At 46.8% G+C, this 16311-nt stretch overlaps 1 protein-coding gene across 4 annotated transcripts in view; it reads right to left on the bottom strand.

The window, feature by feature from the left end:
* PRMT2 (protein arginine methyltransferase 2) overlaps positions 1-15430 on the bottom strand; it is a 54264-nt gene extending 38834 nt beyond the window's left edge. For 2 of the 4 annotated variants that reach the window (XM_024120457.3, XM_055086495.1), the window contains exons 1-7: positions 15335-15430; positions 13688-13784; positions 7472-7579; positions 6629-6811; positions 2122-2283; positions 1032-1196; positions 148-249 (exon numbers count right to left, since the gene is read on the bottom strand). In XM_024120457.3, the coding sequence (XP_023976225.1) occupies positions 148-249; positions 1032-1196; positions 2122-2283; positions 6629-6811; positions 7472-7579; positions 13688-13729 (762 nt within the window). In that variant the 5' untranslated portion in view covers positions 13730-13784; positions 15335-15430. Of the gene's footprint in view, positions 1-147; positions 250-1031; positions 1197-2121; positions 2284-6628; positions 6812-7471; positions 7580-13687; positions 13785-15276 lie in introns of all 4 variants that reach the window. The other 2 variants (XM_024120458.3, XM_024120460.3) reach the window with 2 other exon arrangements.
* Between the last annotated feature and the right edge of the window lie 881 nt (positions 15431-16311).

Below are 16311 nucleotides of genomic sequence, written 5' to 3'. Positions count from 1 at the left end.
TCGTCTCTGTCTCCACATAACCCCTCCCAGGGGCAGAGTGGGACCCTAGGCAGCCAGGCTTCCCCGACCTGCACTGCCCCAAAGGACACATCACTGCAGCCGGGCTCTCTGTGCCCCCACCACCCCAAGATGCTCAATAACATTTACCGAAGGAACGCTAGCGTTCTGGGGGCAAAGGCCAATGCCCACTTCCTGGATTAAAGGTGTAGCAAGTCCCTTTTTCCCGTGCATCATCTTGTGAATCCACAGCTGTTATTAACAACAAAATTATATCACGGATGTTGAGTCTATTTACACTCTATCTCCAGACAACACAATTTCAACAAGGCTAAAGGCCCAATGTCATTTGCTATCATTTTTCTCAATCTCTGCGATCTGTAAGAAGCTAGGGCCAGCATTCTTATTATTCATATAAGTTACTCACTTACTATTTAAATGGATTTCTTGCTGGAAACCCTGGTGGTGCTCCCCTCCCTTCCCCCAGATGTCATTTTTCTGCGTTTTGACAGAGACTAAACTTCAGACTGCTGAGCCAGAAAGGGGGCCGGGCCGAGGGTCTGAGGAGACCCGCAGGCCCGGCTTCCACCCACCTCTCACTTACCCTCGGAGCACAAAGAGTTCGTGAGCAGGGTGGGTGGGCAGAACCAGAAAACTCTCCACCCCGACCCATGTGAGACTGGGGAGAGAATGTGGGAGAGCCTGGGCCTCGAGCTGGTCACGGATGCAAATCAGGCGCTGCAGACAAAGATTCTGCTGGCATTAAAAACAGCCTCACACATCAAGCACTGGATATTCGCAGGTTCCCAAAGAGAACAGTTTATGTAAATCACTCACAAGAAAGTCACATTAACTTTGATTTAGATTTCTCATAAAGGCATTTTTTTAATCAGTTAAATATTCAAGACATTGAGCCAATGTTCACACAAGAAATCAATTACACATCACCTTAGGAAAAAAGTCAAAATGAATCATGATTTATGAAGATTCCAGATCCCAGAGCAGCCGCCCCAGCAGTGCCCACTGCCCCTTACCAGCAGGCAGGTCCCCATCCACTCAGACACCAGCACGTCCACCTTCTCCGGCAGCACCACGTCCTCCACCTTCTGCTGGAACACGGTGATGATGTCAGCGAAGCCGTTCTGCATGACCAGCTGCCCTGTGTGCTGGGCCATCTCACTGGCCTCCACCGCGTACACCTGCACGTGACAGAAGCACCATCCGTGCGCGCCCCGGCCCCAGACCGCGGCCCGCCATCCACTCTCCCCAAGCCTGAGTCTCCTCGGCTGAGTCAGAGCCAGCAACAGAAGGCAGGCAGCGTGCTGGACGGCGGCGGTGGACGGCGGACGGCCACGCTGTGCCACCTCCACCCGACGGAGCCCTGGGAGGACCTGCCTCTACTCGTAACTCCACTTTCTGCCTAAACGCAGACACAGGGCTGCAGGTGGACAGAAGCCTCTGCACCCACATGGGCCGCCCACCCCAGGGCCCGGTTCCAACACACGCAGCGACACAGTCCGTAACCGACATAGGAGATTCTTGGCACTCCACTGAACAGTCAGACTTTTAGGGTAGCAGCGGCTAATTACAAATCCAGATTCTCAGGAGGTCCTGAATGCTATGTCCTGGTTCTGGCAGGGTCTGGACTCGGGCGGCCACTGCCCTGCGGTTGCACCTATGAGCTAGGAACCTCACTCACCTGTGCTGGGGCCGTCGAGAGGCGGCACCTCTCCTTGGCCCAGACAGGCTTTAACAGGAGGAGGAAGACAGGAGCCCAGCAGGAGTCCCAGAGAGTGGTCCACCCTGTCCCTGCCAAGGGTCACTTTCGGCGGGGGAGGACACGGGACAGTGGTCTACACAAGCAGCCCAGCCCAGACACGTGGACGCACATGTCTCCTTGCGTGACTGAAATAAGTTTCACAAGCACAGCCCACCAGCTGCAACTCATTGGGATATTTTCTATTCTGTCCTATGCACTCTGTGCTGTCTGCGACTCACTAAACCCACGTCGCAGCCTCTGGCGGGCTCAGCCTGCAAGAACACGCTGCCGGCTTCACCTACGCGGCGGGCGCTTCACCAGGACCCGGCTCCGAAGTTGTGAAAGGGCTGCCTCCTCCTACTCACTGCTCTAGGCTGAGCATAATGTGCGCAGAAGAGGCTGATGATCCCGGTTCCACAGCCGACATCCAGAATCACTTTATCTTTCAGGGATTCTTTATTCTGCAGGATAACATTGTGGTACTTAGTCGTTCGTGGCTGGTCTGCCAACATCTCCAAGTGAAGTTTCTAGGGGAAATACACACGAAAGGAGGGTCACTGCCTGCAGCTAGAGCTATGCCGAGCTCTGGCTTAAGGCGCAGGGTTAGAGCCTGACCTTCCCGCTCGGCCCCGCCACCCCACACCTAAACTACGAGTGACAGCGTTTAAAAAATAAAAGGCCAAAACATGCAACAGACACAAGTCAGAGTAGACACTGAAGGAATGCGAGGGAAGCTTCCGGAACCCTCCCCGCTCAGCGGGCTGCACCGCCCCGATAGCCAGGCAAGCGGAGGAGCGGGTGTGGACCGCGGAGGAGCGGCCACGTTCCCGTCGATCGGCCGAGAGCGAACGGCCAAGCCTGGGAGAGGCTGCGGGAGGCGCAAGCCCCCCACCCCCCGCGCCGCGCCCTGTCCGCGCGGGGCCCGCGAGGCCCCTCACGTGACCCCTCACGTGCCCCCTCCCCCCTCGCTGCCTGGGGACAGCAGGAGCCTCAGCGCTGGCGGGAGGGGAGGCACCACGCACAGGGGGCAGGCGGCCCGGCCCGGCCCCCAGGCCAGGTCAGCACCGACAGGAGGCCCGCACGGGCCTCACGAGCCCCGCGGCTCCTCGGGGACAGGCAAAGGGAGGCCACCGGGGTGGACGGAGTCGAGCCCCAGCTGTCCTGCCTGCAGGGCCACCCTGACGCCGAGTCAGAAGCAGGCTGCGGAGGCCCCAGGGGAGGAGGCCGGCAGGGCTGCATTCGCCTCGGACATGATACACTGCAGAGCGAAGAGCATCAGGTGGTCACAAGACAGGGATCGGTTCAGCAAGAGGCCATAATAATTCTAAATATTCTGTACCTAATAACAGAGCTTCGGAATACACAAAGCAAAAGCCAGTGAAACTGCAACCAGAAACAGACAAATTCCCAGTTATAGTCAGAGACTCTGACACCCTTCTCTCAGCAACTGACAGAAGCAGAAAATCAGAAAAGACAGAGACGTGAACAACACTTTCAGGCAACTTAATCCAACTGATAGAACACTTCACCTGGTCATTTACAATAATACACAAAAATGTCTAGGAACAGATTTACCTAGAAAGGTACACAACCCTGTATGATCAAAACCTTAAAACTCTGACACATAACACAAGGCTTAAGAAATGAGAAAAGTCATCACAAAGATGTCACTTCTCCCTAAATTAATGCACATTTTCCATGTAACACATTAGAATGCTAAACAACTGGACAGGGGTGGAGGAGGAGCACAAAAAAACGATAATAAAATTAGTTTCCTTGCAGCAAAAATAGAAATGAGACTTTTCTGATAAACAAGAACAATAAGCAACAATGAACAGGCTGGGGAAACAGCATAAACAGGCCTGAAAGAGTTAAGCCATCTTGGTTATTCTTTAACTATTACTACTAACAAACACTGGTAGCTAGACTTGTCCTTCACAAAGCTAAACAAAGCTAATTACTCTGATTCCATATAAATGGAACCCTGCACCTGGCATTTACTCTCCATGCATTCACTTGTAGCAAATCACCCCTTGTAGCTGTTTACATTTCAGAAAGAAGGTCGCAGGCCAATAACCCAGAGATGAACGGACCCAAATGACACGCAGGCTCAGCGGCCATGGCTCACGGGCCCAGCCGCTCCGCGGCATGTGGGATTTTCCCAGACCAGGGCACGAACCCGCGTCCCCTGCATCAGCAGGCGGACTCTCAACCACTGCGCCACCAGGGAAGCCCTAGTGACTGTTTTAAAATACTGCAAGAAGAAGAAGAATGCAAGACCTTCACCACTTTGACCCTATCACTTATCCTGGACTGTAAGTCCCACCTGTAAGAGCCCCTGTAATTCCCCAGAACGGGGGGCACAGTTCTTGAGGGGCTAGCCTGCTGGGTCTTCCCTTTGCCTGGCAAAGAAAATACAAAGCCTCTCTATTTCTTATCCTCCAAATCTCTGTCTCTGTATTTCTATTCGGCATCGGTGCACAGGGAGCCAAAATTTGCTGGCAACAGTTTCAAAAAAATAAACAGACGAGGCCATGAAAATGCTAAAAATTAGGAGAACTGCTAGAGGCCTAGCTCTTCCAATCATTAAAAAGCATCTGGACCTGCAGAAGAAATAACCGGATCAATGACACAGAACAGAGATTCCCAAAACAGATCCTAACAATTTGACATATGATAAATGAGCGTTTCACATTATGCAGAAAAGGAAGATTAACCAAAAGCTGGAACAGCTGGATATTTGTGGGGAAATTAAGTCGGAATTTTACCTTATTCTTTACAAGTAAATTCCGGATTGATTTAAATATTTCATTGTTAAAAAAAATGCGATCACAAAAGTTCTAAAAGAGAGCATGGATATTTATAATCTCAGAGTGAAGGCCTTGAAAATAGGACACAAACGCAGAAGCTACAAAGAAAAGAAGGACAAATTAGACCATATAAAGATAAAAAGTTCCATGGGGGAAAAACAGCAGCAAATGGGCTTCCCTGGTGGCGCAGTGGTTGGGAGTCCACCTGCCGATGCAGGGGACACAGGTTCGTGCCCCGGTCCGGGAAGAACCCACATGCCGCGGAGCGGCTAGGCCCGTGAGCCATGGCCGCTGAGCCTGCGCGTCCAGAGTCTGTGCTCCGCAACAGGAGAGGCCACAACAGTGAGAGGCCCGCGTACCGCAGGAAAAAAAAAAAAACAGCAGCAAATGGTCAGTGTGATACATATAAATACAAGCTAAACTGCCTATTTAACATATAAATTGACAGAAATCAAACAAAAAATGGGCAAATTATATGAAAGTTTATCAAAAAATAAGAAATACAAAAGGCCAATAAAATATGAAAGAAGCTCAATCTCACTTTAAAAAATGGAAATCAAAACCGAGATACATATTTCACCTTTAAGGCTGGAAATCTTTTTTCACTCTGAAGACTTGTGGTGGTGAAATACACCTTCTATGCTGTTGGTATGTTTCTGGCGGGCAACTTGGCAAGATCCACCCAAGTAAAAAACACATACATACACCCTTCAATTTACCCAGTGGAAATTCCAGCAAAGGTTTAGCAGGATTTATGCAGGAGGACATCCATTACAGCATTGCTTGCTGTGATGAAAACTAAATATGATCCTTTTCAAATCAACACAATACTCCGCAGCTGCTGTAAAGAACAGACCTTCAAAACAGTCCAGCTGCGTGAGAAGAGCAAGGTGAAAAACAGTGTGTGTGAAACTATTCCTCTTCTATAAATTTAAAAGAATAAAACAGATGCAGCTTAGATTTGGAAGAAGCATAAGCACTGTTGCTGAAAGAAATCTCAAGGAGCAGAGTGAGGAGACAGACTTCAGATTATCACTATGTCTTTCTTAGTAGACGGAAACCTCTAAATATGTACACACATCAGTGGTTTTTCATTTCTTTTAACATTTCTAATTGTAAAATATGACATACCTACAGAAAAGTACACTAAAAAGTACTTTAGAGTTTACTTAACATAGTTATATTGCAAACACTCTTGTACCCACACCAGAACACTGCCAGCACCCCGGATCATCTCACCCGGACTTGCCAAACATAGAACCCCCCCTTACCAGTAACCCCCATCCAGATTCTCAGGGGAATCAGGTCCCTCATCTCTAGAGCTCCACCACTTATATATACATTCACAGGCAACACCTTTTAACGCTGCCTTATAACTTATATAATTGAATCAAACATAAGGTATTCTTTGATGTCTTGCTTCTTTCACTCAACATTGTATTTGCAACGTTCATCATGCATTTAGTTTTATGTAGTTTAAAATATAAACAGGGTTGTCTGGACCACAGGACTTTGGGTCTTTATTCACATTGGAAAAATAACAAACTAATAAGCTAGTTATTTATAGGTATTACTGTTGACTTATATAATGTTTTTGTATTTCATTTTTAATGTAAAATTTATTACTTTTTTTTTAAAATACTGAGAAAGGTTCATAACTCCATTGCTCAAACAATATCTCTAAACCAGTGGTCTGCACATTACAGCCCGTGGGCCAGTCCAGCCCACCACCTGCATTTATATGGCCTACAAGCTAAGAATGGCTTTTACATTTTTAAACGTTTTTAAAAATCAAAAGAAGAATATGACACATGAAAATCATATGGAAGTCAAATTTCAGTGTCTATGGATAAAGTTTTATTGGAACACAGGCCTGCTCACTTGAAGTTTTGTACAGCTGCTTCAGCATGTGAATGGCAGGGCTGAGCAGCTAAGGTGAAGAAAACATCTGTGGGCCCTGCTCTGAATGATGGGCAGAAGCCCAGAAATTATTTTTAAACTTAAAACCTAAAACTAGCGAGAAGCTAGCGCCAGCCGGCCGGGCGGGCAAGGGAGGCAGTACCAGGGTCCCGTAGCTGCCGAAGTACTCCTCGTCCTGCCATGAGTCCTCGGGGCCCCAGTCCTCCAGATGCTTCCCCAGGTGGTTGGCCGGGATGTACCCGCAGCAGCCGGCACGCTCACCCCACCACCAGTCGGCAGTGGTTTGTCTCAGGATGAGAATTTTTTCTCCTCTCGAAAAGCTGAGCTATACAAACATACAGAGAAATGAAAATTAAAGGAAAACCTGTAGTTCGTATTTCAGTGATAAATCCACCATCACTGGGGCCCAAATCACAGCAATTTCGAAAAGGAGTCAATGGGTAAATGCGTCAACTGACAAGATATGAAAATGATACCAGGATTTTAAGATTTCTGTGGAATATCTACACGAAACAAAACCACACCTTAATTGATACTTTTTTTAAAAAAAGATCAAACGTTTTCAAACTGTAAATTTCTTAGAACAAAATTTCTAACAGCCCCTTCACCATAACTCAGCTAGGTGGTAGCTGATTCGGTTACTAGAGGCTTATGCTAAGAAATTCCTATTACAAAGCAAAGAATGCTACATTCAAGTAGATATTTTTATGTTACACCCAATTTTTCATTAATTAGAATAGGTTCTAAGTAAGGGTTTTCAAAGCAGAAACTGAAGCAGGTGCCTCCACCCCCCGTTCCTCACCCGGGAATCCTTCACATCAGGCTTGGGACCCGAATTTGTTAGGCTGGGTCACCCACAGGTCTCCTGTGGCAGTGAAGTATCTGAATACTTCTTTATTTAAATCTGCTATGACTTCTGCAAATTTTACATCTAATCCTGTCCCTGAACATGCTGAATCCACAAAGCATAAGCCCACGTGGCTACCTGCGTCTCATCGGTGGCAGAATAGTCTGCGATGGCCACGAACTCCTCGGGGTGCACACTACCCTGGAGGTTCCCCTCCTCACCCTGCACGGCGGGGTCCTCTCCCTCCTGTTCAAAGCAAGGGAGAAAGGGAGGTGACTGTGGGGCTGCCATTCCTCTCCGCCCTTCTCTCTGCCTGTCTCTCCATCTGTCTCGCTCCGCCTCTGTCTCTGCCTCCCTGTCTCTCTGTCTCCATCTCTGTTTCTGTCTCTCTCTCCGCCTCTGTCCTCTCCATCTGTCTCCGTCTGTTTCTCTGTCCCTCTCCGTCTGTCTCTCTGTCTCTGCTCTCTCTGTCTCCGTCTCCATCTCCGTCTGTCTCTGTCCCTCTCCATCTCTGTCTCCGTCTCTGTCTCTCTCCATCTCTGTCCCTCTCCGTCTCTCTCTCTGCCTCTCTGTCTCCGTCTCTGTCCCTCTCCGTCTCTGTCCCTCTCCATCTGTCTCCGCCTCTGTTTCTCTTTCTCCGCCTCTGTCCCTCTCCGTCTGTCTGTCCGTCTCTGCCTCTCTGTCTCCGTCTCTGTCCCTCTCTGTCTCTGTCCCTCTCCATCTGTCTGTCTCTGCCTCTCTCTCTGTATCTCTGTCTCCGCCTCTGTTTCTCTTTCTCCGCCTCTGTCCCTCTCTGTCTCTCTGTCTCTGTCTCTGCCTCTCTCTGTCTCCGCCTGTTTCTGTCTCTTTCTCCGCCTCTGTCCCTCTCTGTCTCTGTCTCTGCTTCTCTCTCTGTCTCCATCTCCATCTCCGTCTCTGTCCCTCTCCATCTCTACCTCCATCTCTGTTTCTGTCTCTCTCTCCACCTCTGCCTCTCTCTCTGTCTCTGTCTCTCTTGGCTCCAGGTTATTAGGATGGTTTCAAATCAAGATTCACGTGATCACGTTTTCATCCTACAAACACTTGGGGTTGTTTCCACCAGCAGAATGAAAGGATCTCACCCTCCCTCCACCTTGACTTTAGTCTCTAGTACAAAATGACTCGCATCCTTAAGCGAACGTCAGAGAAAGAACAAGAAAGAGGCACCGTGAGTGACCGCTTAGTGACTGACCCCATCAGCAGCAGCGCTCTGAAGGTGGTGGCCGGCCCAGGAGAAAGCTGCCCTGTCTGGGCGTCAGACCCGAGGGCAGAGCTGGGCGGCCGTGCTGAGGGCCGACGGAGGGCAGGGCGCAGCCCTCGGGGCGCACTGCTGCTCAGGACTCGGAGGCGGCGCCCTGGGTCTCGGCTGCACGCGGCCCGCCTCCCTTTATGTCCAAACGGGTCTCCCTGGAGGCCACCCCAGAGGCGGCAGGGCCCCAGCTCGCCATCCAGTTCACTGCAGCAACCCCGCCCGGACACACGTTTAAACAGATTTTCCTAAACGTAACCATCATTCACGTTCATTTTAGAAAATGTGTGTAAGAACAAGAGCACAAAGAGGAAAATTAAAACTAAGTGAGAGCTTGCTCATTGGTCAGAGATCAATGACGGTAACACGTAACCGTTACAGCACTTCAGGCTTTCTTCACGTGTACACGCAATACCTCCTTATATGGTGTTTACCGGGATCATAAAATTCTGCCTTATGACATATTTTGCGCTTATTAAATTCTGAACATTTTTCCCCATTATTAAATACACTCCTAAGCACATTTTCAGTATCTTATAGTATTCCACTCCATGAATTATTGTAACTTATTTATCAAATCTCCTATAAACATTTAAACTGTTTTCAGTTTTGACTAGTATAAATTATGTTAAGGTGAACTTTAACATGAATCGGTCTGTCCCTGATAGTTTTCTTAGGATAAATTCCTGAATATGACACTGAGGGTCAAGGTCTTTTACGGCTTTGATACCACCACCCGATGACTTCCATGGGGCGGCCGCTCGAGCTCCTGCATGCGAGGACATAGCCTCGTGAGTTCCCTGCGCCTGATCAACAGTGGATGTTCATCACTGCAGCATCTGCCAGTCTGAAGGCAAGAAATTACCTCTTGGTTACCTCCATTTGCCTTCCTTTGATTATTAGTGATCAAACATGATTTTACCTATACACTGGTCGTCTTTTTTATTTTAATAATCACCTATTGGTATCCTTTGCACATTTTCCTATCACAGTAACACGATTCGTTTCTGCTCACCCTCGTCCTGTCCGGCTCCACCCGCGCTGTCTGCCACCGGCCCCCCACACCCCCATCCTCACGGTCGCCTGGTGTACATGGAGAGCACGGAGAGGGAGGAGGGTCCCCACACCTCTCATGCTCATGTCACACGTGCACGCACACACACGTGCACACACACACAACTTATTTTTTCTTTTAACATCGCTTTTTGTAAAAGATAGCAGACAGCTTTTAAATTTTTTTCTTTTTTGGGCTTCCCTGGTGGCGCAGTGGTCGAGAGTCCGCCTGCCGATGCAGGGGACACGGGTTCGTGCCCCGGTCCAGGAGGATCCCACATGCCGTGGAGCGGCTGGGCCCGTGAGCCATGGCCGCTGAGCCTGTGCGTCCGGAGCCTGTGCTCCGCAACGGGAGAGGCCACAGCAGTGAGAGGCCCAAGTACGGCAAAAAAAAAAAAAAAAAAAAATTTTCATTTTTCACTCACACAATAACTTGTGGCAAACTCCCCACCTGCAGAACTCTACATAACATATGTATATATGTTATGTACATACACATGTACATACATAACATATGGCTGCCTAACATTCCGCAGCGGGGATTCTGCCTGAGCCTTAAGTCATCTTCAACTGATGGACTTGCTCTGGATGTCCAGTTTTCTACCACCACAAACGTCTGTGCACATTTATCCTGACATGATGACATTTTATCTCTATGGGATAGACTGACAGGGCTGAAACATAAACATAGTTTTCACTCAAACATTTATCAGATTCTTTCCATAAAGGATGCAGCACTTCACACTTCACCAGCAGTGCATGGAGTAACCGTCTTTAATTTTTGCCAGAGGAATAGGTGTAAAGACTCCAGAAAAGGTAAACATGTGAAGAAACACTATTACTTATACTTTATAAAAAAGACTTTTGATAGTACAGAAAAACAATAATAATTTATTGTGGGGTTTATAGCATATATAGAAGTAAAATATGTTACAACAACAGCACAAAAATAGCGGCTGGTAAATGGAACTAATTTAGAGGATTCTTGTGGTCAAAAAAAAAAGACTAGAATAGGTTAAGGATGCATATCACAATTTCTTGGGTAACCATTAGAATAATATTGGGTTGGCCAAAAAGTTTGTTCAGGTTTTTCCATAACATCTTCAGAAAAACCCAAACAAACTTTTTGGCCAGCCCAAAAAGGTACAGCTAAAAAGTCAACAGAGGAGATAACACGGAATTATAGAAAATATTTTATTAATCTAAAAGAAGGCAAGAATGGAGAAAGGTAAAAAGGAAGAATTGTGACAAATAGAAAACAAACAGCAAGATGTTAGGCTCATGTTAGACTTATGTTACATGTTAATGGACTGAATACTCCAATTAAATGGCAAATATTATCCAACAGGAAAATAAAAGACATAACTACAAGCTCTTTACAAGAGGAACACTTTAAATATATGGAGTTAGTTTGGCTGAAAATATAGGTATATATGTGTCTGTGTGCCATGCAAGCACTAAGACAAAGTAGATGCAAGGCAAGAAGTATTAATAGGTAAAAAGAGAGACTTCATAAAAATAAAAGGGTCAACTAATCTAGAAAACAAAAACTAACCTAAGCATATGCACCAAATAACAGAGATTCAAAACATATGAAGCAAAAAGTGATAGATCCAAAAGGAAATAACAAAAAAAATAGACAAATCCACAATCACTGTGGAGATTTTTGAAACTCATCTCTCTCAGTAATTGATAGAACAAATGGACAAAACATCAAACAGGATACAGATGTGAACAATACTAATAACCCATTTGACAGTGAAGACACTGAACACTACACCCAACAACTGCAGAATAACTTAGTCTCTGAAAGTGCACATGGAACATCCACCAAATAACTTACGATGAGACCATAAAGCAGGCCTGAATAAATTTCCAAAGATTGAAATGTTCTATTTTCTGACCAAACATAATCAAACCAAAATTAAATAACAAAAATATAAAATTTCCCACGTTTGGAAATTAAGCAACACACTTCTGAATAGCCCGGAAAATTTCTCATTTCCATTGTGATATATTAGAAAGTATTTTAAGTGAACAATAATGAAAATACAATGCATTTAAATGTGTTAGGTGCAGCTAAAGCAGTGAATAGAGGAAAAGTTATAACTTTAAAGATATATATATATATATACACACACACACACACACACACACACATATATATACACACACACACACACACAAATATATATGAAAAGAAAGGTTTAAAATCAGTGATCCAAGCTTCCATCTCAGGATGCTATGAAAAGAGAAAATTAAACCCAAATAGAATAGAATAAAGGAAATAAAAGCAGAAATCAATGAAATAGAACACAGATAGACAAAGAGAAAGTTAACAAAGGTTTCTTTGAAAACATAAAAATGATAAAATCCTTAAAAGATAAAACGCAAACTGTGATTATCAGGCGTCTCTTCTGTGATGAAGAATGCTATTACCAGGATGAACACAAATATTATTGAAATACTACCATGACTCATAAATAACCAGGAAAACTAAAATCACAAGATACCATTTCTAACCCACAGACTGACCCAAATTAAAAAGCCTGATGTTCTCAAGTGTTAGCAAGCACTTTGGGCTCCTGGCAGACCTGTGAACTGGTAAACCACCTGGGAGAACAATTGCTCATTATTTAGTAAAACTGAAAATATGCAATCCCTCCCATCCTACAATGCCATTATTGGGTAAATACCCTGGAGCACATGCACAGAGACACACTGAAGGATGTTCACTGCAGCACTGTTTGAAATAGAGAAAAACTGGAAGCAATGTAAGTGTCCAACAAAAGGGAAAGAGATAAAATGTGGTATATACCTAACGTACAACAGTAAGACTGAACAGACCTACATACCTACCTGTGAATGTGATACATTTCATATAAGGAACACACTACAGGGACCATCCTTCAGGACTAAACCAGCTGTACCCATACATTAAAGACAAATCCCTCAAAAGTAACGTAGGTGGAAAAGGCAGGCTGCAGAGGACACACAGACTATGACACCACTTAGGTAAATTCTAAAAAGCACACACAAACAATATCATATGCTGCTCAAAGATGCCAACCTAAGGTATAAAAGTATAAAAGACGGTGTAGAAACACAAATATCAATTCATAATTCATAGTAGTGTTTGCCCTTGAGACAGAGGAAGAAGAATGGGACTGGGGTTGGGGAACAAACTTTATTTATGTTTTTTTATTCATATATATACTTATATTCTCAAGTAAATATGACAAAATGTTAGCAAGTTTCCACTTCTGTGTAATATGTATTGATACTTGATGTCTGCAATGTTATTCTGTAAATGTTCCAGTAGTTTTCTAATTTCTCAAAAGAAAATTAAGAGATACATGAAATTAAAACATTTTATGATTGATTTTAATCATATTTTAAGAATCATATTTTAAGAATCATATTTTCATAATTTTAAGAAACAGATTAATGAAATGATCCAACTACAAATAAAATTTCTATATATAAACACCCAAATGAATTTAGAATGATAATTAGAATGTAAAGAGAAAAAAAAATGTTAAAATTGACATCACAGACATGAAAATGTTTTTTAAAAAACATTATTTATTAGAGTATTCTGGTTTTTAATTTTACATAATTGACATTCCTTTAAATTTAAGGTGACTTTTTTTTTTTTACTGTTAACTTGAATGAGATTATATGTGTGTCCCAGGCAGAAAAACAGTATGAATATATAAATCTTTTCTAATGTCCAACCTGTCTCTAACATATTATGTCTGGGACGTTTTTAAACAACTAAAAAAAATGTGCTTTCTTCACCAGCTCAAGTGCCAAAAATGGAACCCTAGATTCCTTGGAAGTGTTTACAGTGCCCATTTCAGAACGTCATGTGGGACCTTTACACACTGTGCATTTCCTTTATTTAAGCATCCCCTGGTTAGTGGCCACCCTCCAAGGTCCAAGGAAAATGCCATCACTCTGGGCTGAGCTCCACTCTCTGTAATGGTCCTGGTCTTTAAATACAAGTTCTCACACAGCAGAACCGAAATTACCTGCAACTCACTTCTGGGGCAGTCACCTGGTGTTTCCATCATTCCTTTGGGATCTGCACATAGCTGCTGCTTTAATGTTTCATTTTCCCCTCCATTTCTATTTTAAAAAGAGATAGAATGAGAAAATGCTTGTTATGTTGCATAATAATTAAGTCCACATAACTTCTAAGGTCCATGAAAAAGGTCCTCTACCAAATGGAAATAAATGTAAAGAATGAACAGAAATGAAATTTATAAACACAATTCTTACAAAATCAATTGAAAGCATTTAAAATTTATGAACTCCAAACAGTGTATATTTTCATCACTAGCCTGCAAGGTGTTAATTGTTTATTGGCCAAAGACTGTTAGTTTCTGTTAGATCACTGGGTTGAATTAAAACAATAAATTGATGTCAATTCCTTCCTTGGAACCCTGACAACTTTTAACTCCAGTTAGAATTTCCTATCTGGGGCTTTAAAGCGTTTCCACTAACAGGAACCAAGGTCTGCATCTCCCAGAGGCTTTTCTTCTCATTCTCAATCTTATTTTTCCAGTGACAGTGTAACCATACTACGCTCTGAGATGGATGTGTGTTTTTTTCAATTATACAGCAATTCTTTGTTTAAAATGAGGGCTTCACTTTATCAATCAAGACCTAATACTTCTTTGGGTGACGTTTGTAATTATAAATACTAATACACATGCATTGCATTTTCGCTGGAAACTCTGCATTGGGGCCAGAATGGGGCGGGGCCTGGCGGGTGGGCGGGGCCATGGCGGTGGGACCCGCATGGGGCTGGGCCGGTGGGAGGGCGGGGCCGGGTTGACGGATGGGGCCAGGGTGGGCGGGGCGGGATAATTGGGCGGGGCCTGGATGGGGCGGAGCTCGGCGGAGGGGCGGGGCAGGGTTGAGGGAGAGGGCCAAGGATCCTGAAGGGCAGGTGGCCAACGGGGTGGGGAGAGAAACAGGGGAAGAGAGGATGAAGGGAGCGGCAGGGCGTGATGCGAGAGCAGAATGGGTAGTGAGGGAAAGGAATGTGACCTGCTCTCTGAGAGGGTGGGAGATTAGCCCGGAAGCCAAAGGCAGCCGGGATGTGGGCGTGGCACTGGGGCGGGGATCGGGGAGAGGCGGGGCACTGGATGGGGCGGAGCTCGGCGGAGGGGCGGGGCAGGGTTGAGGGAGAGGGCCAAGGATCCTGAAGGGCAGGTGGCCAACGGGGTGGGGAGAGAAACAGGGGAAGAGAGGATGAAGGGAGCGGCAGGGCGTGATGCGAGAGCAGAATGGGTAGTGAGGGAAAGGAATGTGACCTGCTCTCTGAGAGGGTGGGAGATTGGCCCGGAAGCCAAAGGCAGCCGGGATGTGGGCGTGGCACCGGGGCGGGGATCGGGGAGAGGCGGGGCACTGTGGGCGTGGTTGGGGAGGTAGCGGGACTGCGGGGCGATGGGTGTGGCGCCGTAGGCGTGCTCGGAGGGAGGGCGTGGCCCTGGCGGGGGCGGGGCACCAAGCTCGAGGTCAGCACAGAGGCGGGAAGGCGCGGAGAAATCTCGATAGGGGGCGGCGGCCTCGGACCGCCCGCTGACGCACATATCGGGCGAGGACCCCTCACCTGGCATGTCCTGCCCCACGCGCGGTCCAGCCGTCCGAGCTGCCCACGGGAAACCTACCTCAGCCGCGTTTCTCCGCTGAGGTTGGCGTCCACACCTCCGGCACGGAGGGGCAGCCAGCACCCACCAACAACCCGAGCCGCCGCCCTCGGCCCGCGCAGGCGCAATGTGCGCAGGCTGCCCGCGTAGAAAGCCCCGCCCTGGGACCGGCTTCGCGCGCATGCGCCACCATACACGCTCCGCTGTCCCGAGAGGGGAGCCAACGCCCTGGACCGCGCAGGCGCAGTGCGCTCGGGGGCATCCCGGAGAAGACCGGGTCCTGGGCCGAGCGCCTCGCACAGGCGGGCCGAGCTCCTCGCACAGGCGCGCCTCGCGGGTCCCGCCTTCGGCCGTTGCGCGAGCCCGGGCGCTGCGCTCCAAGCGTGCGGGCTCGGGCTCGCGTCCCCGGGCGCCGGCGGCAGCCCGGGGAAGAGGCGTGGCGGCGGCGCAGGCGGCGGGGAGCGGGTGCCATCCTGGTCTGGGGGTCAGAAACCCGCTATGAGTGACAGAAGCGGCTGATTTCCGGAGCAGGACCCGCTTTCTCGTGCTTTTCTTGTAATAATTCAGTTAACCTTCCCAACCACACTGTGAAGTGTAAACCCTGTGTCGTTCTATCCAGTTGACAAATGGAAGCAGAGTGATTTTTTATTTTACCGAGAGGAAGTTTGGGATTTAAAGAAAAACAATAACGTTATTGGCCACTGCTATGTGGTGGTCTAATGGGGGTGGGCAGGTGGTGGCTGGAGCCGGAAAGGTAGGAGAAGGTGGTCAAAATCCTAGAGAAAGTAGGGTGGCGGGTGCCAGGGCCTGGGAGAGCAGAAAATAGGGAGACGATGTGAATGGGTATAGGGTTTCAGTTTCACAGGATGATGAGAATTAACGGGGATGGATGCTGGCGATCGTTGCAAGCAATGTGAGCTGTTTAATATCACTGAACTGTACACTTATAAATGGTTAAGATAAGTTTTATGTGTATCTTACCATAATAAAAAAAAGAG

This window comes from Physeter macrocephalus, chromosome 8 (assembly GCF_002837175.3).
Source record: "Physeter macrocephalus isolate SW-GA chromosome 8, ASM283717v5, whole genome shotgun sequence".
NCBI classification, from domain to species: Eukaryota; Metazoa; Chordata; class Mammalia; order Artiodactyla; family Physeteridae; genus Physeter; species Physeter macrocephalus.
This window is presented reverse-complemented; position numbering and strand designations above follow the sequence as displayed.